General features: G+C 40.1%; 1 protein-coding gene across 2 annotated transcripts in view; it reads left to right on the forward strand.

Annotated features, from left to right (window-relative positions):
• The window catches only part of fhip2a (FHF complex subunit HOOK interacting protein 2), a 79,382-nt gene extending 55,241 nt beyond the window's left edge, over positions 1-24,141 (forward strand). Inside the window, exons 9-17 of one of the 2 annotated variants that reach the window (XM_068052961.1) lie at positions 7,022-7,098; positions 7,539-7,728; positions 9,335-9,504; positions 12,898-13,041; positions 13,773-13,863; positions 15,880-16,023; positions 18,200-18,340; positions 18,552-18,655; positions 22,667-24,141. In XM_068052961.1, coding sequence (XP_067909062.1) covers positions 7,022-7,098; positions 7,539-7,728; positions 9,335-9,504; positions 12,898-13,041; positions 13,773-13,863; positions 15,880-16,023; positions 18,200-18,340; positions 18,552-18,655; positions 22,667-22,787 — 1,182 coding nt within the window. In that variant the 3' untranslated portion in view covers positions 22,788-24,141. Of the gene's footprint in view, positions 1-7,021; positions 7,099-7,538; positions 7,729-9,334; positions 9,505-12,897; positions 13,042-13,772; positions 13,864-15,879; positions 16,024-18,199; positions 18,341-18,551; positions 18,656-22,538 lie in introns of both variants that reach the window. The other variant, XM_068052962.1, reaches the window with a different exon arrangement.
• The last annotated feature ends 3,134 nt before the right edge of the window (positions 24,142-27,275 follow it).

Here is a 27,275-nt window from a genome sequence, read left to right on the forward strand (position 1 = left end):
ATCCTGGTAAACCTCCTCTGTACCTGCTCCAAAGCCTCCGCGTCCTTCTGGTAGTGTGGCGACCAGAATTGCACGCAATATTCTAAGTGTGGCCTAACTAAAGTTCTGTACAGCTGCAGCATGACTTGCCAATTTTTATACTCTATGCCCCAACCGATGAAGGCAAGCATGCTGTATGCCTTGTTGACTAATTTATCCACCTGCCTTGCCACTTTCAGTGACCTGTGGACCTGTACGCCCAGATCTCTCTGCCTGTCAATACTCCTAAGGGTTCTGCCATTTACTGTACACTTCCCACCTGCATTAGACCTTCCAAAATCCATTACCTCACATTTGTCTGGATTAAACTCCATCTGCCATTTCTTCGCCCAAGTCTCCAACCGATCTATATCCTGCTGTATCCTCTGACAATCCTCATCACTATCCGCAACTCCACCAACCTTTGTGTCGTCCGCAAACTTACTAATCAGACCAGCTACATTTTCCTCCAAATCATTTATATATACTACAAACAGCAAAGGTCCCAGCACTGATCCCTGCGGAACACCACTAGTCACATCCCTCCATTCAGAAAAACACCCTTCCACTGCTACCCTCTGTCTTCTATGACTGAGCCAGTTCTGTATCCATCTTGCCAGCTCACCTCTGATCCCGTGTGACTTCACCTTTTGTACCAGTCTGCCATGAAGGACCTTGTCAAAGGCTTTACTGAAGTCCATATAGATAACATCCACTGCCCTTCCTTCATCAATCATCTTTGTCACTTCCTCAAAAAACTCAATCAAATTCATGAGACACGACCTCCCCTTCACAAAACCATGCTGCCTCTCGCTAATAAGTTTGTTTGTTTCCAAATGGGAGTAAATCCTGTCCCAAAGAATCCTCTCTAATAATTTCCCTACCACTGACGTAAGGCTCACCGGCCTATAATTTCCTGGATTATCCTTGCTACCCTTCTTAAACAAAGGAACAACATTGGCTATTCTCCAGTCCTCTGGGACCTCACCTGTAACCAATGAGGATGCAAAGATTTCTGTCAAGGCCCCAGCAATTTCTTCCCTTGCCTCCCTCAGTATTCTGGGGTAGATCCCATCAGGCCCTGGGGACTTATCTATCTTAATGCTTTGCAAGACACCCAACACCACCTCCTTTTTGATAATGAGATGCCTGAGACTATCTGCACTCCCTTCCCTAGGCTCATCATCCACCAAGTCCTTCTCTGTGGTGAATACTGATGCAAAGTACTCATTTAGTACCTCGCCCATTTTCTCTGGCTCCACACATAGATTCCCTCCTCTGTCCTTGAGTGGACCAACCCTTTCCCTGGTTACCCTCTTGCTCTTTATATATGTATAAAAAGCCTTGGGATTTTCCTTAATCCTGAAGGTTTTAGTTTAGGCAGGCATCAAGATCGACGCAGGCTTGGAGGGCCGAATGGCCTGTTCCTGTGCTGTACTGTTCTTTGAAGGAGCCTGCATACTTTTAGGTTCTGAATGATAAATTGGCTGATTTGAGAGCATGGGTTTGAATGATAAAGTAGATAGTGGAGCTACCCATGATATAGTTTGAACTATCGGATTTTTACAAAGCTCCATACAAAAGACTTCTAATTAGCTTAAAAACTAGGGTGATACTTAGGATTAAATAAATTTTTTTGAAATTGAATATTGGATGGGAGATGCAGATACTAAGGACTCTGGCCTATGCTTGGATGCCTGTAGTTCCTAATCCAGATTAATGACCCAGATTTCAGAACAAACTATGAACCTAAAGTATATGAATACTAAAATAGGAAGGGCAGTAGAAATCAAGGATGCAACAAGACATTGGAAAATTAATTTAGCTTGTATAGCGCAATGGCAAAGATAAATATGAAGTATGCAATTCATCGTGAATGTACACAGAATAGAATTAAATTGTTACAGGAAGACTTAGAAAGGGAGTTAGGAGAAATTGTTGACTCATTGGCCCAGATTTTGCTGTCAGCGGCGAAGTGATGTCACTCGCCGCTGATCTTGAACAAAGCTCCCCTCAAAGGTCTAGCAACCTATGTGGTGTGGATTTCATATTTCCCGATGTTAATTTCATTCTCATGTAAGCTATAGGGTGCTCTGGCATCCAGCAACAGTGATGTCATTGAACAGGATAAGTAGCTAATCACATTGAAAAATTTTCACAGACAGCAAATCAGGAAGCAAAATGCACTGATTATCCTTCACCTTTTTAATCATTTTAGAGAGAATGAAGTAAAGATTGGGGCATAGAAATGAGATTAAGGTAGAAGGTGGACGATCATAAACACTTAAAGAAAATATATTTTTTATTATTCCAGAAATCTATGGAATTTTTTTACTATCGTGGAGAAATTTGACTTTACACAAATAAATCCGTTTTTCAAAGCCAGAGGGGTTGTTCACTAATTATGAGCTTAGCTCGCTGTAAAAAAAATCCAGTTAGTCCTCATTCAACAAGATATAACTTTTTCAAGGGTTTTTGCAGCAAGACTAACAGTGTAAAAGTGGAAGGTCACATAAATTCAAGTGATTTCTTAAGATTTCCATCTATGGGAACTTAACAATGCACCATGTGGAGGAGCAGGGAATCGCCAATAGCAGCTTCTGGATTTCCACATTTAACTACGCATGTGCGGGCTCTAGAAGTGCTGCCAGTTCGACAGTTGTAATGATGGTAAATGCTGACAGTTTCACCATTATTAGACCCACAAAATCCACACCCACATTTTCGATATGACAATGTGGCAAAGTAATTAACAAAGTTAATAAATTTCTGAGATGCAAAGAACCATGGAGTATAGGTCTTCAGGGGTTTATGTTCAGTTTTGATAATGCACTGGTAGAGCATTATGTTTAACTCTGCTATGAAGCAAAAATGTTTACATGCATTAGGGAGGGTATAGGGACAAGTAAGAAAACTGATCTCGATAGAAAGATAAAGATAAAAATTTACCATCATTACAGCTGTCGAACTGGCAGCACTTCTAGAGCCTGCACATGTGTAGTTAAATGTGGAAATCCAGAAGTTGCTATTGGCGATTCCCTGCTCCTCCATGGGGTGCACTGTTAAGTCCCCATAGATGGAAATCTTAAGAAATCACTTGAATTGATGTGACCTACCACTTATCCAGGAAGGTTAAAAAAACTCAACTTCTAGAATCTAGGAAATGCCTTTTTTTAAATTTATGAAATAATGTTCATAAGGTAAATCAAGATATTACCAAGATGGCAAATGGAGTATAATGTAGGGAAGTGTGAAGTTGTTCACTTTGGTCATAAAAGTAGAAAAGCAGAATATTTTTTAAAAGGTGTGAAACTGGTAAGTGTTAATGTTCAGAGAGACTTGGGGGTACTCATGCAAGAAACGCACAAAGTTGACATGCAGGTGCAGCAGGCTATTAGGAAGGCAATTGGCATGTTGGTCCTTATTGCAAGGGGATTGGCGTACAGGAATAAAGAAGTCATCCTAAAATTGTACAGGGCTTTGATGAGACCACACCTGGAATACTGTGCGCCGTTTTGGTCTCCACATTGAATAAAGGATATACTTGCACTGGAGGCAGTGCAGCGAAGATTTGCTAAATTGGTCCCTGGAATGAGGGGGTTGCCCTATGATAGGCTGAGTAAATTGGGCCTATATTCTGTGGAGTTTAGAAGAATAAGAGGCGATCTAATTGAGACATAGAAAATTCTGAAAGGGCTTGAAAGGGTAGAAGCTGAGAGATTGTTCCCACTGGTCAGGGAATCTAGAACATCTGGAGTACTGTGTACAGTTTTGGTCCCCATATTTAAGAAAGGATATACTGGCATTGGAGGCAATTCAAAAGAGATTCACTAGGCTGATTCCTGGGATGAAGGGGTTGACTTATCAAGAACGGCTTAACAGGTTAGGCCTTTATTCATTAGAGTTTAGAAGATTGAGGGGTGATCTTATTGAAACATACACGATTCGGAGGGGGTTTGACAGGGTAGATGTTAAGAAGATGTTTCCACTAATGGGGGCCATAGTTACAGAATAAGGGGACACTCATTTAAAACTGAGATGCGAAGGAATTTCTTCTCTCCGAGGGTAGTGAATGCCTGGAATTCTCTACCCCAGAGAGTTGTGGAGGCTAGATCACTGAAAATATTTAAAGAGGAGGTAGATAGATTTTTGAAATATCGGAGAGTTGAGGGCTATGAGGAGCTGGCACGAAAGAAGAGTTGAGGTCTGGGGCAGATCGGGCAGATCAGCCATGATCAGCTTATTGAATGGCAGGGCAGGATTGAGGAGCCGAATGCCCTACTCCTGCTCCTATTACTTATGTTATGTTCTTATATGTGACCTTTCATCAGAACTGGCAAAGGTTAGAAATGTTAATAGGTTTTAAGCAAGTGAAGTGAGGGTGGGGAGAAAGAGAACAAAAGGGAAGGTGTGTGATAGGGCAGAGGGCAGGAGAGATTAACTGACAAGGAGGTCATGGGCCAAGGGCGTGTGCTCATGGTGTGGTGAAAGACAAAGCAATAGCGCAGAGAGAGTGTTAATGACAGAGTAATGAACAGCTCTGTCCAAAAGCACGAACATGAGAAACCAAGTTTAAGGCAGGCACGTGGTTAAAAAAACATGATAAAGCAAAATAAAATAATAAAAAAGGGCCAGTCATGCTCTGAAATTATTGAACTCAATGTTCAGTCCGGAAGGCTGTTGAGTGCCTAATCGAAAAATGAGGTGCTGTTACTCGAGCTTGTGTTGATGTTCACTGGAACACTGCAGCAGGCCAAGGACAGAAATGTAGGCATGGGAGCAGGGTGGTGAATTGAAATGGCAAGCAACCAGAAGCTCAGGGTCATGCTTGCGGACTGAGCGGAGGTGTTCCACAAAGCGGTCACCCAATCTGCGTTTGGTTTCCCCAATGAAGAGGCGACTGCATTATGAGCAGCGAATGCAGTATACTAAATTGAAAGCAGTACAAGTAAATTGCTGCTTCACCTGAAAGCAGTATTTGGGACCTGGGATGGTGAGGAGGTAAAAGGGCCTTCTGCGATTGCATGGGAAGGTGCCGTGGGAAGGGGATGAGGTATCGGGGTTCTGGAGGAGTGGATCATGGTGTCCTGGAGGGAACGATCCCTTCAGAATGCAGACAGGGGAGGGGAGGGGATGATACATTTGGTGGTGGCAGCACGTTGGAGGTGGTGGAAATGGCGGAGGATGATCTTTTGGCTGTGGAGGCTGGTGAGGTGGAAAGTAAGGACAAGAGGAACCCTGTCCTAGTTCTGGGAGGGAGGGGAAGGGGTGAGGGCAGAACTGCGGAAAATGGGTTGGATGCGGTTGAGGGCCCTGTCAACCACACTCGGGGTGGGGGAATCCTCGGCTGAGGAAAAAGGAAGACATATCAGCAGCGCAGTTGTGGAAGGTTGCATCATCAGAACAGATGCGACGGAGAAGCAGCTTGTCTCCGATGCATCTGCTCTGATGGTACAACCTTCCACAACAGTGCCTCTAATATGTCTTCCTTTTTCCTCAACTGAGGATCCGCCCCCTACTGTGGTTGACCGGGCCCTCAACCGTGTCCGACCCATTTCCTGCACCCCTTTCCCTCTCACCCAGAACCGCGACAGGGTTCCCCTTGACCTCACTTTCCGCCCCACCAGCCTCCACGTCCAAAGGATGATCCTCCGCCATTTCTGCCACCTCCAGCATGATGCCATTACCAAATGCATCTTCGCCCCAAGCCCCCCTCCCCCCAGTCTGCATTCCATAGGGATCGTTCCCTCCGTGACACCCTGATCCACTCCTCCATTATCCCCGACACCTCGTCCCCTTCTCACGGCACCTTCCCAAGCAGTCGCAGGAGGTGTAATACCTGGACTTTTATCTCCTCTCTCCTCACTATCCAAGGACCCAAACACTCCTTTCAGGTGAAGCAGCGATTTACTTCTACTTCTTTCAATTTAGTGTACTGTATTCACTGCTCCCATTGCGGTCTCCTCTACATTGGGGAAACCAAACGCAGATTGGGTGACCGCTTTGCGGAGTACCTCTGCTAAGTCTGCAGGCATGACCCCGAGCTTTCGGTTGCTTGCCATTTCAACACACCCCCGCTGCTCTCATGCTCACGCTTCTGTCCTTGGCCTGCTGCATTGTTCCAGTGAACATCAACGCAAGCTCAAGTAGCAGCGCCTCATTTTCTGATTAGGGACGCTACAGCCTTCCGGACTGAACATTGAGTTCAATAATTTCAGAGCATGACTGGCCCTTTTTTATTATTTTATTTTATTTTGTTCTATCATTTTTTTTTTTTACCATGTGCCTGCCTTAAACTTGTTTTTTTATGTTCCTGCTTATGGACAGAGCTGTTCATTATTCTGTCATTAACACGCTCTCTGGACTAATGTTTTGCCTTTGCCCCATGACCACCTTGTCAGTTAATCTCTCCTGCCCTCTGCCCTATCACACACTTTCCCTTTTGTTCTCTTTCCCCCCCCCCCCCACCCCCATCCCCGCTTCACTTGCTTAAAACCTTTTACATTTCCAACCTTTGCCAGTTCTGATGAAAGGTCACAAATCTGAAACGTTAACTCTGCTTCTCTTTCCACAGATGCTGCCAGACCTGCTGAGTATTTCCAGCACTTTATTTGTTTTTATTTCAGATCTCCAGCATCCACAATGCTTTGCTTTTATTCAAGATATTACAAAGTAAGTCTAAAGTTAGCACCAGAAAACATTCATTTGTTGAAAACAGGTATAATGAGTGGCATCTGAGAGTGATAAATGTTTGGAGTAAAATGCGAGATAGAGTGCTGAGACAAATACAGAGTAGTTCAAGATGAAGTTGGATGCTTCAGTGGCAGTGTTTTGCTGAGGCAATTGGCCTCAATTGTAGCTTGCTTTGTCCTGCCTTTTTCTTAATGTCAATATTCAGAAGTTAGAGTTTCATGGATTTTGCCATTTAATTAGAATATTTTATAATGTAATGAATAAATGACCATCAGATGTATAATTATTTATGCTGATCTTTATTTTATAGGTCACTGCAGTTGCCTTGGCTAGGGCTATTCGAGAGAGATTCTTTGTTCCAGTTATGGAACCGCAATTGCTTCAGACGTACGTTTATTTAATTTTTTTGCCATCCTATCACTGCTTTGTTCCATCTGTTGTAAAACAGTGCATAAAAGAGTTTTCAGTGCATCTCTGTAATCTTTAATTCACTCGACACTCAAGTTTATCCATGGAAGGTTGCAACAATGAGAAAGGCTGGGCTTTGGGAAGGCGGAGAGCTGGCTCTTCCCACTTTTGACAAATGAGATAGTTTGGATACATAAGAGAAGACGTGGAAGATTCTATGAATGGGGGTGGTGTGAAAGGCTGTGTGATGTTTTGTTGCTGACTTGTAGCACAGTTCCTATTTATTAAACTCACCCTGCTCTGTAAATACTTGGTTGAAGAAACTAAGAACCCTATTTTCAAGGTACATCCCTCAATTCCTTTTGATCCTTAAAAGTTACCATAATTGTTTAAAATTGCTCTTTTTTTTGTGTGTGTAGATCAGAGATTGGTATTCTGACCTCCGTATCGCTGCTAAATCGCATCATCCGTCAGATCATGTCGAAAGCAATGCTACAAGAGTTAGTTTTCTTCCTCTTAGGAGAACAGAGACAGCCTGAAACCGCTGGAGACAATAAGCATCAGCTGCGATATCGGCTTATAGAACACTGTGACCATCTCTCAGATGAGGTGAATGTTGATGAGTGCAAAATCTGCTTTATTGCATTTAGGTGTTTTATGAATAACTATATCCCTTTTTTGAATGTATTTTCCATATCCCTTCACTATTCCAGTGAAATTTATTTTTCTGTGAAAAAGGTTTGGACCGTTTGGACAAGGGAATAGAATCCAATACCATTCGACATGTTCCATCTCCTACACTCCAGCTCGTTTAGAATAATGGGCACAATACTGTCTATGCCTATACCACACACAAATTTGAAAAATTATGGGTGAAAATTCCCTTACCCAACCACTGCTGAAAATTACAGCTCGCATCAGGAGAAAGAATGGATTCCAGTAACAAATAATGAGTTTAAAAGTGGTGGAAAGTGGACTAAGCCAAACAAAGGAAATGTATCTTCATAAATGTATGGAGAAGTCTTGATGCATAAGGACTTGTGGCAAATATTCAGGGGAAATAGTTTGAAGCTTCTATTTGAATAGAATGCCCAGTTGTCAAATGTTACATAACATGCATTTATTTGTTTCCTCCAAGTTGGAATCGGAAAGGTCAACCATTTAAATCATGAGTGTAATCTGAGCACTGTTCATATAGCAGTAAATCATGTATCTATCTTGTCGTCAACTGGATATTTGCATTTGTGATATTAAATTGTTGCCACTAGGTGGAGTTAGTTTGCTTTGTAAATGTAATCCTGCTCAGTGCTAACAGCAACAATTACCTTTAACATAATAAAACAATCAACGTGCTTTACAGGAGCGTTATAAAGCAAAATTTGACACCAAGGGACATATAAGCAATATTAGGGCAGATGGCCAAAAGCTTGGTCAAAGATGTAGATTTTAAGGAGCGTTTTAAAGGAGGAAAGAAAGGTAGAGTCAGAGAGGTTTAGGGGGAGGAATTTCAGAGCTTAGGCAGCTGAGGGCATAGCCCCAATAGTAGAGCAGTTAAAATCAGTGCTGCTCAAGAGGCCAGAATTAGATGAGCGTAGATATCTTGGAGGGTTGGAGGGCTAGAGGAGATTACAGAGATAGGGAGGGGCGAGACTGTGGAGGGATTTGAAAACAGGGATGAGAATTATAAAATCAAAGCATTTGCCTAACCGGGAGCCATTGTAGGTCAACGAGCACGGGAGTGATTATTGAACAGCACTTGATGTGAGCAAGCACATAGGCAGCAGAGTTTTGGTTCTCCTCAGATTTACATATTGTTACTTCCTTTAAGGTCTTAAATGGGCACATTCTTTAACTGAGGTTAGAATTACTAATGCTGCCTAGAGAAGTGGCAGTTAGCTGCTGATCTGGTTTTACTGAAAAACACACTGCTGCCCAAGGTATTGAGCTGGACTCCACCCTTTAAACACATTGGAGATTGAGGGGTGGAAAGGTCACACCTCTGGGAACACCAGCAAGGGATAGCTTATCTGTCCAGATTTGAGTATTGCACTTTTGCTCTTCTATCTATAGTTAGATGGCACTAAACAATTTTAATTGAATTATAAAGCTTTATCCTATATTTATAATTCTGCAACTTTTTGGTAAAATAATTTACTGTTAGTAAAATTGCATATAATGGGATGATTTAAAATGTACCATGTGCTACAATTTACAGATCAGTATAATGACACTGAGAATGTTTGAGCATCTATTGCAAAAGCCAAATGAGCACATTATTTACAGCATGGTCCTAAGGAATTTGGAGCAACGGAACTATGTTGAGAATAAACCTGCTTGTCCAGAAGACAAGGATATAGTTGAAAATGGGCAGATCGCAGGAGCTGTGTGAGTTGTTACTTGTTAGTTTTGTTCTTTTTCACCAATTTATTAACTCATTAATTTAACATTAATATTTTTACTAAATTCATTGATGACTGCTGAAGTGGCTCAAAAGGAAAGGGCATCAATTTCTTTAAAATATCATTATAAAAATGAAAGCATACTAACCACTATGTGTGTTTAATGTGTGTGCTTCTTAATGCATCCTTAATTTTTACTTGTGAATTTCTGTAATAACAAAAGTCTTAAGTGTAAAAGAAAATGCTCCTACAGCCAAATGATAACAGTTTTGAAAATAGGTTCTTGGATCCTTTGGGAAATAAGTGTGGGTAGACTCACTACAATTCCTAGTAGAAATTGCAATGAAACGCAGCAGGCAATTTGCACACAGCATGGCTGTATAAACAGCAATGTAGTAAATGGCTAGTTAATCTTTTTTTTTAATGATGTTGTTTGAGAAATAAACATTGGCCAGGGCACCAGGAACACTCCCCTTACTCCTTTTCAAATAGTGCTTAGGGATCGTTTACATCCATCCGTGAGGGCAGCCGTGCTTTGATTTAATGTCTCATCTGATAGATAACACTGGTGACAGTTAACAAAAATCTAATTCCAAAGAAAATATTGGGAGATGTCTTTGCTTGGCAAAGAAAGATACGAGCAAGTCAATACATAAATCTGATGACTTCACAGATTCCTTATTGCTAGGGGACCCCAGTTTAAAAACCTATGTGTTATGTAATACTAAACACGAAGATTGCAATAGTAAAGCTACTTCAGTGTCAGGAATACTATTACTACAGCAGCATTGATCCTATATAACGAAAACATTTTGAACACTTAAATCACAATCTCTCCCACTTATGAATCATTGATTCCTTCCTGGAGTACAGTTTCACAGATACCTTAGGGTGGTTCAATCAAGTGATCATTATTCATATGTGATTTTGAGTCGTGACAGGCTATCCAAGCCTGGGAAGGTACCACAGAGGATCTCTGCATATCCAGACACTTGCACTTTTCAGCGAAGTTCACTTGTTAGCAACCAGGAGCAGAAACCTTGGTAGACCACTTCTAGTTTCTCCACCTCCATCCCAACTGAGATAACCAACTCAACACGAACTAAGGATCAAACTTGGGAGCTTTTTAATATATATGACTTAGCTACTTACTGGTTAAATTCAGTGGGTCATGGGGGAAATCAAGACAATGATTATTAAAATACATTTTTAACTACTCTCTTCACTTTGTCATTCCCATTTTCTTTCGCTGTTCTATTCTTAATTTTCTCTAATGGTTTTAGAAACTTTGGAATCTTTTATTTATCTTATTTCTTCTTCCTGGCTCCTACCATTCATTTAGGAATTAGGTGTAAGTTTTGCTTTAAACAGGGTTTCTTTTCCTGGGTTTTCAGTGAGTAATAAGCTGAGACATTGAAGATTAAAAACAGCAAACTGCAAATGCTGGAAATCAGAAATAAAAACAGTAATTGATATAAGTAGTTCTGTCAGCATTTGGCATCTCACTCATTGAAGATTAACAAAGTCCTATTATACATGTAATCAGATCAATCCTGCATGTTTGTACACAACAAAGCAGGAAGGGAATAAGGTCTTCAGTGGTCTCATGAGGTCAGCAGCACTCTGACAAGTTCTCTCATCTCCAGCACTGAACGGGTTTACCATAATGGGAAGTGCCCAACATTGCCATCAGAATGCGAATATCTGTGAAAATTAACGAATTTTCAAATTTTTCTGATTGATTTAAAAAATAAGACAACTGCAGTTTACTTGAGGTTAAATTTAAATAGTATCACATAGTTTAGCTTCAAACCTTTTAAATTTTGTTTGTCTAACTTCCTTCCCCTCCTTTTGCCCCTTCTAATTTTCTCCCTGATGCCTGACTTGAAGCAGATAACGCATACTGGGTATGATTCCATGCATTGCTCCATATTTTCGCCCAAGTTGACTTCTCATCATTTGGGACTTCGACAGTGGATGTCGATGGACTATTCATTCGTGTACAACATCATAGAAAACCCAGTCCTGTCTGCAACCAACATCTAAACATCTTCAAAATGTATTATTTTCCACATTATGTGCAACACAAAGTAAACATTAGTATCAAAGTAGGGAGACTTGTTCTGCAGGTCACTGCTGACTCGCAACTGAGATGAGCCACCAGACGGAAACAGACTTTCATCCTCTCGGTGGTAAATGGCAAATGTACTAACCAAACATTTCACTTAATCTCTCAAGTATCCGTGTTGTTACCACACCATTAGCATATTGGCATCAATACGGGGTGGAAAGAAAGTGCACTTGAGCCAAAATGCTTTCATGTTGCATAATACTCATCTTTTACGATGGTCATAATTAAGTAATTACGAAGATCAGATGGCTCCCAGCACTGTCACCAGCAATGACAGACCTGTCAGTCATAATGTTAGGTACCTGAAAATGCTCTCGTCAGACAAAACCCATATTTGAAAGGATACAATCTGCACTGACATGGAACACAAAAGTCCGAGTGTATCAGGCCTGTGTCCTCAGTACCTTGCTCTATGGCAGCGAGGCCTGGACAACGTATGTCAGCCAAGAGCGCCGTCTCAATTCATTCCATCTTCACTGCCTCCGGAGAATACTTGGCATCAGGTGGCAGGACCGTATCTCCAACACAGAAGTCCTCGAGGCGGCCAACATCCCCAGCTTATACACACTACTGAGTCAGCGGCGCTTGAGATGGCTTGGCCATGTGAGCCACATGGAAGATGGCAGGATCCCCAAAGACACATTGTACAGCGAGCTCGCCACTGGTATCAGACCCATCGGCCGTCCATGTCTCCGCTTTAAAGACGTCTGCAAACGCGACATGAAATCCTGTGACATTGATCACAAGTCGTGGGAGTCAGTTGCCAGCGTTCACCAGAGCTGGCGGGCAGTCATAAAGGCGGGGCTAAAGTGTGGCGAGTCGAAGAGACTTAGCAGTTGGCAGGAAAAAAGACAGAGGCGCAAGGGAAGAGCCAACTGTGGAACAGCCCCGACAATCAAATTTTTCTGCAGCACCTGTGGAAGAGCCTGTCACTCTAGAATTGGCCTTTATAGCCACTCCAGGCGCTGCTCCACACACCACTGACCACCTCCAGGCGCTTACCCATTGTCTCTCGAGATAAGGAGGCCAAAGAGAAGAGAAAGAGAATCTGTAGTAGTATGGCTGGGTATTTTCAGTTTAAGTGAACAAAGCATGTAAATTTCTTGCACCCATTATTGTGCTTTGGTAAAATCCTAGTGCCAGTGCTGAGAATTGTTTCCTTTTGTATTGAAACATGCTCTATACATTATACAGAGACTATACATTTTCTAATCATGTTTCCTATTTAATCTGTGTTCCTCACCTCAGAGACTTAGAGGAAGATCCACTTTTTACAGATTTGTCACCTGATAACAGACTGCTGGGCTCCAATTGGCTGACTGCATCCCCACCTCCAACCCCAGACCACACAAAATCTGATGGGAAAACAGAAGTTCATAAAATTGTAAATAGGTATGTTTAAAGACTAATTGAACTTCTTCACACTTAATTGTAAAATTTATATGCTGGAGTTGTAATCTTTTTTCATATTGCAATTTAATTGGATAGTTAATGTAGGAAATCTCTGTTGATGCGTCCTTGAAGAAAATGAGCAGATATGCACAGAAAACATGTTTGTACCGTTTACATTAACATATTAAATTCCCACTGGAGGAAGCATTCAAACTATAACATTGTAGTTGTGGTTTGACTTTAAATTGGAGGTCAACACTAGGTTTACCAAGAAAGAAAGCATTTGCATAGTTCATTTCATGACTTCAGGACATTCCAAAACACACTTTAATTGAAGTGTATTCACTTCTGTAACATACTGAAAAGCAGCAGCCAATTTGCAGAGGTGTCACAAACAACAATGAGATAAGTGACCAGATAAGCTGTTTTTGTGATGTTTAATAATTAATATTTTCCAGGACACTAGAGAACTCACATTCTCCCCTTCAGCTCGTGCCGTAGAATTGCTAATATCTACCTTGAAGCTTAGATGGTGCCTTGAAAATTCAAATATCCAAGTATAATCTTGCCACGTATATACTATAGATATAAAGCTCATTGGAGACACGTTGCAGTAACATTAAAATACAAGACTTTGCCATGAATTGTAATTTAAGAGTTATTGGTAAAATGATTTGATTGCATGATGTAAAATAATTGATTTTTTGTTCTAAATTCCTCTAATATTTTAGTTTCCTCTGTCTTGTTCCTGATGAAGCAAAATCATCTTACTATGTAGAAGGCACAGGATATGATACCTACCTCAGAGATGCACATAGGCAGGTAAGGTACGCAAGATTATTATCTTGCAACAGGTTAAAAGTTTAAGAAAAAGATGCACCAATGTTGAATGCTCTTTCATCATAGTTAGTTGATGGGGTCAGCTTCCCCATGTATGCTGACAACATTCAGTTTAGCCTCCCCATGTTTGATTCCATGCCTTTTGCTATCTTTCCCTATCAGTATCTGATATCTAATTGTGGATGAACCAGAGCTTTCTACAGCTAAACTTTGCCATGGCCAAGGCTCTTCTATTTGGTTTCCACCACAGAAATTTCTATCAGAATTTTACAGCACAGAAGGAGGCCTTTTTGGTCCGTAGTGTCTGTGTTGGCTATCTGAAAGACCTCTGCGCTAGGAATGCAATCCCAGGTTCCATCCTCTCTCTGGCTGCTTCCTCAGGCTGAACCTTAAGGTGCACAAACTTGATATCCTGTATGACCATGAGCTGAGCTTCCAAACATCTGTGCTGTCCATCACCAAAACTGCCTACATGAATCTTTAAAATATTACCTATCTCAGTCTCCACTTTGTCAATGTCGCTGATTAAACTCTAATCTGAACCTTCAGGTACAGTTTAACCAATACTCTCCTCCTGCATCATCATAAGCCTTACTAAGCCCCACTCTCATCACTTATGCTGGATAAACTCAAGTAGTTTCATTCCTCAGCACATTAATTGCCTTCACATTCTGGAGCCCTTCTGCTTTTCCCCATCTTCTGCAGCTTCAAAGCCTACTAAAAACCTAAATCTAACCTTTCTTGTAACTAATGCATGGTGGATTCAGACTCATCATGTAGTATGATGACCATGATAACTTAGTGCAACAATTTTAATTTAGCAAAAAGGAGTGGGGCCCAAACTGAAGGAGGTGCATATAAATAACAGGAGATTTTAAGGAAAACTTTAAAGGTACCTCTGCTCATAATCTGTGTAAAATAACTTATTCCTAATTAGTCATAGTGTTATTTATGGCATACAAGGAGGCCATTCGACCCATTGAGTCCATGCCAGCTCTCCACGAAGCTATCCAATCAGTCCCACTCCCCTGCTCGAACTCCGTAGCCCTGCAAATTTATTTCCTTCTAGTGGCCATTCAATTTCCTTTTGAAGTCATTGATTGTCTCCACTTCCACCACCCTTGTGGGCAGCGAGTTCCAGGTCATTACTATGCTGCATAAAACAGTTCTTCCTCATATTCCTCCTTCATCTCTTTCCCAAAACCTTCAATCTGTGTTCCCTAGTCCTTGTACCATTAGTTAATGGGAGCAGTTTTTCCTTGTCTAACTAACTTATCTAAGCCTGTCATAATCTTGTACACTTGTATTAAATCTCCCCTCAATCCCCTTTGTTCAAAGGAGAACAACCCCAGCTTTTCTAACTTAACCTTTTAACTAAAATCCCCCATCCCTGGAACTATTCTGGTAAATCTCCTCTGCATCCTTTCAACGACCTTCTCATCTTTCCTAAAGTGTGGTGACCAGAACTAGACACAATACTTTATAGCTTTATAAAGGTTCAGCGTAACTTTCCTGCTTTTGTACTCAGTGCCTCTATTTATGAAGCCCAAGATCCCATATGGTTTACTAACCGCTCTCTCACTAGGTCCTGCCACCTTTAAATATTCCTGTTTTTTTTTTTAAAAGTCCAACCTCTTGAGTCTTTTTGAACCCAACAATCACTAAATCGCCATGTTCTATAATGAGAAGAGAATTATTTTAATCCTAAGAAATGTTTATGCCATAGCCAATAAAAATGAATAGTTACTGTAGAGATTGTTCATAATGTGATTGGTTTCGGATAGTTTGTGGTCTCTTTATACTTTATAAGTTTTCAGTGGCTAATTCGAAAATTCATTTGAGTTTTAATTCACCGGGTACCTTTAGCTTCAAAATGGTCTAATACTATGTGTGAGATGCAACTATAGGGTAATTTCTCCCACCTACTGAAAGGGAGAGGAATCTGTTGGTGAAGTTGTTTTAGTTGCTTGAGCTCATTAATGCTTATTTTATTGACAGTTCCGGGATTGTTGTGGTAACTGTATGAGGTGGGACTGGTCAGCAGCTCCCAAACCTTTGGAGAAATGCAATCTGGAATCTCCTTTCTTTGAGGGACATTTTCTAAAAGTTCTATTTGATCGAATGGGCAGGATTCTTGATCAGGTACTGTGAAGTTGTTGAAATTATTTTCATGATTCATTACAGAGAAAAAGACAAGACTGTATTTGCGTTGTTTGAGAAATGTATCCTATTTACATACTCCAATACATTAAAAATGTATCTTATCTATTGTATTTGAAATACAATGGTTTTACCTTGCTAGGGTCTTACTGATAAATTTAGCCAAACTTAAACTGATATGCAAGGCGGTAAATGATTCCTTTATGTACTGAATAAAAGTCGATTTTATTGCAGCACGATTAAACATTTGTGATTAAATTAAATGATTGTGTTTTCAAAATTGTTATTCCTGCTGAATGTGAAATAAAAGAGGGAATAAAATAAACAAAAGAACATAAGAAATAGGAGGAGGAGTAAGCCATAGGGCCCCTTAAGCCTGCTGCATCATACAATAAGATCATGGCTGATCTTTCACCTCAATTCCACATTCCTACCCTATCCCCGTATCCCTTAATGCCTTAAGGGCGATATGCCTTAATGACCAAAAATCTTTATCTATTTCAGTCTTGAATATACTCAACCACTAAGATCCAAAACCCACTGGGGTGGAGACTTCCAAAGATTCACAATCCTCTGAGTGAAGAAATCTCATCTTTTTTTTTGTGGCTAGGACATACCTAAGCAATTTTCCACTTTGTCAGGTAGATCCTGGTATTGTAGTTGTACTGGAACAGATTTTCTCCTCATCTCAGTCCTAAATGGCCAACCCCTTATCTTGAGACCCTGACTCCTAGTTCTAGTCTCCAGCCAGGGGAAACAGCCTCTCGGTGTCTATCCTGTCAAGCCCTCTAAGAATTTTATACGTTTCAATTAAATCATTTCTCATTCTTCAAAACTCCAGTAAATATAGGCCCATTCTACTCAATCTCATCATAGGAATCAATCTAGTGAACCTTCGTTACACCCCCTCTAATTATATCCTTCCTTAGGTATGGACACCAAAACTGGACACCGTACTCCAAGTGTGACTGTAGCAAAGCTCTATATAATTGCAGCAGGACTTTCTTACTCTCAGATTCCAACCCCCTTGCAATAAATGTTAATATACCATTTGCATTCCTAATTGCTTGCTGTACCTGCATGTTAACATTCCATGATTCGTGCACAATGGCACCTCTCTACAAACCAATATTTCCCAGTCCCTCACCTTTTGAAAAATATCTGCTTTCCTATTCCTACCAAAGTGAGTAATTTCACATTTCCCCACATTATACTTCATCTGACACCTTCCTGCCCACTCACTTAACCTGTCTATTATCCCTTTGCAGCTTCTTTATGTCCTTCTCACAACTTACTTTCTCACCTAGCTTTGTATTGTCAGCAAACGTGGATACGTTGCTCTTGATTCCTTCATCGAAGTTGTTAACGGAAGCACAAAAGCTCTAGTGCCTACTAAGTGCAATAAGTTCTAGAACTGTAATCGTTTCTTTTTAGCTTGAGAATACAGCAATTACTTGGCCAATCCTGTTTGACACAATGTTTGTTTTTTCGGGAGTGGATAAGACAAGTGAAATCTTGGGAGGATTATAATACGTTTCCATTTGTATCTGTCATGGTCATCAAGATGAGGACTTCAGTGCTGAAAGTGGCATATTTTCTACTTTGTATCCAGTGACAGCATCAAGTTACTTTCAAGTTGAGATGGAGTACAAAGTTCTCGTGTTATTGTTAATAGTCTTCAAAACCTAACTATAGTATCAGTGCAAATTTTCATTTCAGAAACTGGATAACCTTATAACTACTTTGAGGTTACAAAAGTATAGCTAATTCTACCCTACTTCAAGGCAGATGTGATTAAGAAACCATTAGAAACTACAGTGAGATGAACCAGTTAGAATAGTTTTTTTTTGGTGATGTGATGTAGCCTGAAGTTACTTGGGTTGTAATCACAATACCAACATATTTTTCTAAATTTTACAAAGTGTGAACAAAACTACTTTCAGGCAGGTATTAGAAGTAGCACTGAAAAGATAATGTTAATGATTAATCTGATATATCTTTGTGCATGATTTTTCAGTTAGTAAGGAAGCCATAATCATTGCATGTTCTTTTTATTGCCTGCTTGTATCTGAGAACATTCAAGCTATTTGAAATGATTTGTCTCTCACTACCTTTATATCCAAATCCTAATTATTTGGAACTTTTTCTCCCTTTCCAGCCGTATGATGTGAATTTGCAAGTGACATCTGTGCTGTCAAAGTTATCTTTATTTCCCCATCCCCACTTACATGAATACTTACTGGACCCTTACATTAACCTGGCTCCCAACTGCAGGTCTTTGTTTTCCGTCATTGTAAGGGTAAGTGCATAGCAACACACTTGGGTCTTATATCGTTGGATGTGAAAATTATGCATGTTTATTAAAAATCGAATATCTTCATGCAGTATATTTAAAGGTTTCCTTTAATTTATAATGGATGTTTGCACTTACTGTTAATGTAAACTGACTTTTATATGTACTGTAGAAACACTAAAGATATTACTGTAAATTCTCACTAATGAATTTCTAGGTGGTTGGAGACCTAATGTTGAGAATACAACGTATCCCAGACTTCACACCAAAGCTTTTGCTAGTCCGAAAACGTCTACTGGGTTTTGAGCCAGATGGACCTATGTGAGTTCAGATCAATCACTTTTTCCTGATTCTTCTTTCATTATATTGATATCATGCATATTACTCTAAGTGAGAATCTGCTCGATGCCTAAATCCAAGATGTTGCAGCAGAACCCCCTAAATGGAATTTTCTCATCTCTGCCACCTTCCTCACGTCATTCCAACTTCAGAAAGAACATACTTATAAGTAATACTGTAAAATATATAAAAATGTTATTGTAGCTGTCTCCTTTAAACAAGTATTAAAAAAACTGTCAATCAACTGCTGAACCTCATAGTTTGAATACTATACAAATTAAAATGATTTGTACTCATATTTAGTTCAGATATTTTATGATCACAAAAATAGGTGGGCATGTACGTCATGCACACTAAATAATTTGGGTATTTCAAAGTAATTATCCCTCTTTCTGTTTAAGGTGGTTTAAATAAAAACTTGAATTCAGATTTCCACTTCTAATCGTGATGATGCATAAACTTGACAGCAGAGAAGGCCATTTAGCCCATTATGCCAGAGCTAGTTCTTCAACTGTGGGTATCAACTCTAATCCCTTTTCCTTGCTATTTCTCGATATCCTTTTATGTTCTTTTTTCAATACTTAAACCAATTCATTTTAAATGACATACTGATAGGCATTTGTAATAAAGCATTCCATGTTCTAATAATCCTCTGTGAAAATATCTCTTAGTGGTCACCTTCATTATTCCATGATGATCCCCAATTTTATGCTTCCTTGTTACTAATTCACCAGTAGAAACAATCTTTTTCATACTTTACCCTCTGAAGACATTTTATGATTTTTACAGCCTCAGTTCGATCTCCAGCCTCCTCTGTTTCAGAGAAAAAGCCCAGTTGTTTGAAATCTCGTCACATTTACATCGTACTAATTGTTTTTTGAAATGCAGTTATAGTTACTGCATAGGTAACTGTTTTGTGTTTTTCTACAATGGCCTAATCCTTCCCCTCAGTTTGTGATGCCTGCTTCCTAATTCAGTATCATTCCTCTTGTGCCTTAGTACAAATTATTTATGAAAGTGGAAAATAAAAGAGTTCTCAGCACAGATCTCCACTAGGGCATACCACTATGCACATCCTACCAATCTGAAAAGCATCAATTTACACCCGAGGCATATCTCTCTTCTGTTAATGCCATGTACATAAAATTTAACAAGTCTCTTATGTGGCAATTTATCAAACACTTTCTGAAAAGCCACACATACAACATCCGTTACTTTCCTGTTATCTCAGGTTTCCTGAAATAATTCAGTGAAATGAGTCGAATACGACCTGCTGTTTACCAATCCATGTTGATTGTCCTGAATTATCTCATGCCTTCTGAACATTCACTAATCTCATCCTGTATTATAGATTCTAAATGTTTATCCGCAAACTAGCCTGTAATTTCCTGGTTTATTTCTTTCCACTTCTTGAGACAAGTGTAACATTGGCCACCCTCCAGTCCTTTGATAATTTTTGTTTCCAAACGGTTTGGAAAATGATGATAGTACCTTTTACCATCTCCCCACCAGCCTCCGGATTTAGCATACCATCTTGGTCGGGTGAACAGTTTAAAATAGTTCTGTTTTACATATATCTCTTTGCTAATGGATCTTTCAGATCCTCTTTGGAAACAAGTCTCCTGTAAAGCTGAGGTCATTCCTTCACGTACCCAGAAGTTGTCCCTCATTTTTAAATGGGTCCTATCCCTTTTTGACTATCCTTTTTCTTCTGAATATGGTTATAAAAAAAAAAAAAATGTTTTTTGCCATTTCCCTTTACATTGACTGCCAGATTCACTCTTTGGCTTCTGTAACTTTTTTCAAAATTTTCTGCTGTTCTCATTTATTATATATCTTATATATGCCTCATTTTTGCTCGAATCCCTTTATCCTTCACAAGCTGTTGAGCTGTGTAATCTTTCTTAACCTGTCTAGTTGAGTGTGTAGCACAGGTAGTATTCTAGAATATTCCAAATATGGCTCTGCTGCACATATCTTCTTGGGTGCAACTGTCACTTTTTTCCTTAGATGGTCCGAGCGCTTACTTTTTCTGGAAGTTGCCTCCCACTGCCCCAGAATCTACTTGTATGGTAGTGTGACCTAGGAGGGTAGTAATAAAACTGACTTGTGGCCTGGACTAAATTCATTGCTTTGCATGTGTGTTCCTTTAATCTCTTCAAATGCAGACCAAGTTTGCATTTGGTGAAGGAAAGCTTGGTTTTAATTGTAAGCTGCCTTATTCCACAGTAGATAAAGTACAGAGAGCAATGAGATTAATGAGAGTTGTTTGATACAAAGGGTTGAATGTTATGGTGCCACCACCGTAATAAATGGCATCCCGCATGCGCGGGTTTTACTCCGCGGAGCTGCCGCAATATTAAACACGGTGGCTCATTTATATGGGCGGGGCAGACCGCAGGGGGGGGCCCCCCCCCTCCCCTCTAATGACGTGGAGAGCGCGGGCAATCCGTCCCAGCAAAGACTTCAGGCGCCATTGCGCAGGTGCTGACGCCATTTTTAAAGGGCTACAAGCCCTTCTATTTCATTTGCATTTTTAAAGAATTAGTGAGTTTGTTTTTATTCAAAACAATTAAATAAATTATTCTAGCCCTTCTCTCACCCCACCCCCCCCCAATAACCAAACACTTCACTCCTTGCCCTCTTTCCCCCCCACTAAAATACTTACCTTGTGCATGTAACCTCCCCCACCACCCCCAAAGTTCACAAACTTTCATCTTTAACCCTTCCCACCATCCCCTACACCAATCATTTTAGTTTGACCCCACTCCAACTCCTACCACACTGAAATACTTACCTGCTCCCCTCCTCCACACCAGTGTTGGGCCTCAGATCTCTGGACGGAGACCGGCTACCGGTGCCAATATCGCACTGGGACCGAAAGTGGGAGCAGGTAAGTATTTAAATCATTACTTTTAATAAATTTAAGTACTTAAATTTTGATGCCGCCACCAAGCGACAGAAGGGGGTGGGGGCTGCTGCTACAAGGCCTCACCGCCATTGGCAGTATGGGGCCGGACCTACCCAGCATCGAGGTCCGTGGCGGGCCTCTCCCGGAGGCATTTTCTGGCCCCCCACCACGCCACGATCCCTGACGTTGGGAGGTCTGTAAAATTCATCCTAATATGTTTGAGTGCCTATATGCAGAGTTCTGGCTTCTTACGCTCAAAACAATGTGAGAAGGCAGTACAACCATAGTGTCTATTTGCTATGCTCACAGGAGTGTGCCAGTTACTGCATTGCAGTACAACAGCAAATGAGAAATAACAGGTATGTCATTTGATTCTGATTGGAAACATTTTAGATTAATAGTGCAAATTTTGAGAGAGCCATTTGCTAAATGTTACTGTTAAGTCCAAGAGTGATAAATCATAATCAGGTAGATTCGACCATGTCATAGATAGCATTTCTGAATCTTCAGTATCTGCCTTTTTGCCACTCCAACAGTGATAATGTGAGCAATTAGATTTTGTGGAGTTTTTTTTGGTAAATTTACAGGAAATGTAAATATAAATTGAGTGCCTTCCTTTGCAACTTATGTAAACCATTTACTTCTCTCAACTTTGTCCCAGTTTACATGGATATGATATGCAAATAAGATCTTATTTTTACCATTTATCATGTAGTTGGTTGTTTGCCTTTGCTGACAGAGTATTAGGTTAACGATTTTTCTTGCAGGAATGCATTGTATTCATCTTAATTCATTTATATATATATATATTACTATTAAATTAAAGTTCTCAACATTTGAAAAATGTAATTTTGTAAGTTGAGTTGGATAATAAACACTAACAATATCAGAAGAACATTTCAACTTTCTGAAGAAGTTGAAGCTCATTTCTTTCACCTTTTCTCCCCCACACAGCATTGACCACATGACCTTGCTGGAAGGTGTAATTGTGTTGGAAGAGTTCTGTAAGGAATTAGCAGCAATAGCTTTTGTTAAATTCCATGCTTCTACCACACCCTAATTGTTTGCTGGATTCCACACAGAAGCATCCCATCACCCATTCAGTTTTACCAGCCAGCTTCTATGGAAATGTTTGGAACAACATGGCCAGCTGTGACTGCTAACTGTGGCGTGCTGCCCGTCAGTGTCTTGAATATGGATTGATAAAAGGGAAATACGTGCAAAAATGGAGCAACTGATGCAGTTCTCTGCAAAGATGGAAGAAAATGTCAAGAAGCCTAATACTTAAATTGACATTAATATTGGAAGGATGTTGACTTTCGAATACAACGACAGTCTAAAATGTTGTCTATGTAATATTTTACAGTGGGAAGTAGTTTTCTTACTTCTGCTACCTTTTAAAATCATTATCCTTACTCTTATTCAAAATTGTTCTTAACACTTGAGAATAGGTTGGGCAAAGGTCAATATCAGAAATGTTTATCAGTATTTTATCAAATCAGAGAATTATTTAAGTAAGGAAAGCTGGGATGTTGATCTGAAGTTATTCTATGTTTCTGTGCCTTTGAAAAGGGCAGCAGTAAGTGTTAACTCGTGTTAATCTTTTGTCACTCTGTTCTCTTCCCCTCCTCAACACCTCCAAGCAGCTCAGAAACCATAGCCACATGGCTATGGCTTTGGCATCTGTTCCGAGCCTTCATACTCATACCAGGGAATCGCCTCCATATTTGGATGCAAGTTTAAGCTTAAGTATTGTATACTTACACAAAAAAGTCATTGGTTTATGTTTAATGCTGCATTTTAAGTGTTCACTATTAAAAAGTACTTGATGTTCAACAAAGCTAACATTACTACCGTTACCCAGTATTAATGAAACACTTAAAACAGTCATTACTGACTTTTTGTTTATTAAACTAGAAAATACAAAACTAGAAAAATAGATGTTTATAAAGCACCATAACCTGCGTACTTCTAAAAAGTTAAAATGTTCAATACATTTCACATTGGATACGTAAAATGACATGGGGTTGTTGTGCAACAATTTGATAAAATCTTCACAATACTTCAATGATTGTTACAATTATGTATTACAAATTAAGTTCTGGATTTACACTTTTGCTAAAATATTACCATTGATGCATCCTTTCTATTTTCAATTATAGAATGTTAGCATTAAATAACTCGAGCTCTTTTTATAGTTGGCAAAATTGGAGCTTTATTGAACATGGAGTACAAGTTCATAGCAGATGCTTGAAGTGTTGGTTTATGTTGTGTAAATAATTCTGATTTGAAATGTGTTTGGTGCATTATAAACCAAATATTCTGAGACAGCTCATCACATTTAATGTCAGAGTCTTCCCTTTTCTGTTCATAAGAGAGCAACACTTTTTTGCGTGCAATATAAAAGCTGTATTACCTTAGATGCAGCTTATATGCAACACTTCTGTCGTATATAAGAAAGTCTTATATATCGATCTGTGCTTGCTTCTACTGTCACCATTGTGTATGGTAAATGGGTTAATAATCTGCCTAATTTACATTAAAAATACATTCAGAATTTTCCTGTTGAAGAAATTCTTTTCTCGGCACCCTCATACTTTGACGTACCTTTAAGACTGACTGCAGATGATCAAATACATGTTGGCCTCCAGTTTAAATTTATTGTTGGAACTGATTGCAGTTGGGCACAATAGAAAAGGTGATCTTTAAATCACATCACTGTGGTTCATACAGTATCCAGGACTGGGTTAACATGTTTTCCCATGCTGCATTTTCAGCAACCTCCAGTTAATCATATTTCTGTTTTTATAAGTACAATCTGGACAATAAGGTTGTTGCTGGCTTCATAGGAAAAAAAAAGTTTCATGTAACTTTTATGAAGATGGAGCAAAAGTTAGTAAATTAATGAGATTGATTCTGGGGTTGCATTACACATCCTTGAAAACTACCATCCTACCTCCAACCTCCCATTTCCTCCAAAGTCCTTGAACATGTTGTCACCTCCCAAATCCATGTCCACCTTTCCTGGTACTCCAATCAGGTTTTTGCCCTGCCACAGTACCAAAACGGCTCTTATCAAATGGCATCTTATGTGACTGACAAATGTAAACTAATCCTCCTCATCCTTCTCGAGTTATCAGCAGCCTTTGAAACGGTTGCCCACACCATCCTCCTCCAATGCCTCTCCAGTCCAGCTGCGTAGGACTGCAGTTACCTGGTTCTATCTGGTCGTAGCCAGCGTATCACTTGTAATGGCATCTCTTCCTGCTACCACACCATTGCATCTGGTGTCCACCTCCCCCCACCCCCTCCCCACTTCGCCATCTCCTATTTCTCATCGACACGCTGCCTCTTGGTGACATCATCCAAAAGCACAGCATTAATTTTCACATGTACTCTGATGACACCCAGCTCTGCCTCACCACCCCATCTCCCTCAACTCCTCCACTGTGTCCTAAAGTATCAGACTGCTTAACCAACATCCAGAACTGGATGAGCAGAATTTTCCTCCAATTAAATATAAGGAAGGCTGAAGTCATTGTCTTCGATCCCCACCACAGACTCCATTCCCTAGTTACCGACTCATCCATTTCCCTAGAAACTTCTTTTGGGCCTCCTTATCTCGAGAGACAATGGATACGCGCCTGGAGGTGGTCAGTGGTTTGTGAAGCAGCGCCTGGAGTGGCTATAAAGGCCAATTCTGGAGTGACAGGCTCTTCCACAGGTGCTGCAGAGAAATTTGTTTGTTGGGGCTGTTGCACAGTTGGCTCTCCCCTTGCGCCTCTGTCTTTTTTCCTGCCAACTACTAAGTCTCTTCGACTCGCCACAATTTAGCCCTGTCTTTATGGCTGCCCGCCAGCTCTGGCGAATGCTGGCAACTGACTCCCACGACTTGTGATCAATGTCACACGATTTCATGTCGCGTTTGCAGACGTCTTTATAACGGAGACATGGACGGCCGGTGGGTCTGATACCAGTGGCGAGCTCGCTGTAGAAACTGCCTGAGGCTAAACCAGACCTTTGTGTTATATTTGACCCAGAGATGAACTTCTGATCATGTATCTGCACCATCACTAAGACCACCTATTTCCATCTCTGTATCATTATCCAACTTTGCCCTTGTCTCAGCTCATCTGCTGCTGAAACCCTCATTCATGCCTTTATTACCTCTAGACTTCATTATTACAATGCTATCCTGGGTAGCCTCCCACATTCTACCCTCTGTAAGCTTGAGGTTATCCAAAACGCTGCTGCCTTTGTACTTACTCGCACCAAGTACCATTCATCTATCGCCCCTGTGCTTGCTGACCTTCACTGGCTCCCTTAGTCAAACAATGTCTTGATTTTAAAATCATCTTGTTTTCAAATCCCTCCATGGCCTCACACTTCCCTATCTCTGTAATCTCTTCCAGCCCCATAGACCTCCAAGATATCTGTGCTCATCTACTTCTGACGACCTGAGCAGCCCGGATTTTAATTGTTCCTCCACTGGTGGTGGAGCCTTCAGCTGCCTAAGCTCTGGAATTCCCTGCCTAAACCCCTCTGACTCTGTACCCTTCCTGCGTCATTTAAGATGCTTCTTAAGCCCTACCTCTTTGACTAAACTTTTGGCCATCTGCCCTAATATCGTCTTATATGGCTTGGTGTCTAATTTTGCTTTATAATGTTTCTGTAAAGCGACTTGGGCATTTTATTACGTTAAAGGCACAATATAAATGTAAGTTGTAATACCAAACCAGTAGTCCTATTTTTGGTATCCTGTTGCTCCATTCCTTTTTCAGTAGATTCGCAGCCTGGTTAAGGAACTGCTGTTAGACTTCATCTTTAACAGTTGCCCTTCATTTTTGTTAAACCTTTGCTATATAATGAAGTGGATTTTATGTCTGCAATGCAATGTCAGCGATGACAATGATGAAGGCTCTTCACTTTCATATTTTACTGTTTATTTGCACATAAATTCCCAGGGATAAATTAGTTGTTAAACTAGGTTTTCAGTTCAAATTGATACTAACTTGCGAGCTTCTATGATATTTCATCTTTTCTGACCTTCAGCTGCGTGTGAAGGTGGAATTTACTGTGGGATGTAAAATTTTCTTTTGTCTCCTTTCTAATTAAATTTGATGTTGACTTTCTCCTCTTGTACCACCTCCTAAAGATCTTGAACCACTTTCCTCCTGTCCCTGAAATTTCAGGAGTTTTTGTTCAAAAAAACCATGAACAACCAGAAGACACAGCTGTAAATTGGTGTTGTCTAGTGTGTGATCATTTATAGTAGCTTCCTTCGTAAAGAACCCATAAGTAGCCTACTTTTGTTTTGATCAGTTTTTTTGCATTAAATTCCCACGTAGCAATATTATTTACCTTCTGAATTTTTGATTATATGAATCTTTAGCAGAAAAACAACTTCCAGTTTTCAGGAGTAGGCTGTATAACTGACCTTTTTTTAAGTTGAGGTGGCAATGAATGCATTAACAGTACTTTGGTGTTAGTTTTTTTTTAAAAAATTATTTCCAACCTTCCTACTATTCACTGTGGGTGCAGAATTTTAGCATGCATATACTGGCGAGAACATGGCACCAAAAAAAATTGCAATGTGATTCCAGTTGCCTTTGCAAACTATTCTGTTCTTAACTACAGGTTTACTATGGAGAAAGTGGAATTGACGCTCTGCTGCTATTTGCAGCACACAAA

The sequence above is a fragment of the Heterodontus francisci genome, chromosome 20, assembly GCF_036365525.1.
Source record: "Heterodontus francisci isolate sHetFra1 chromosome 20, sHetFra1.hap1, whole genome shotgun sequence".
NCBI lineage: Eukaryota > Metazoa > Chordata > Chondrichthyes > Heterodontiformes > Heterodontidae > Heterodontus > Heterodontus francisci.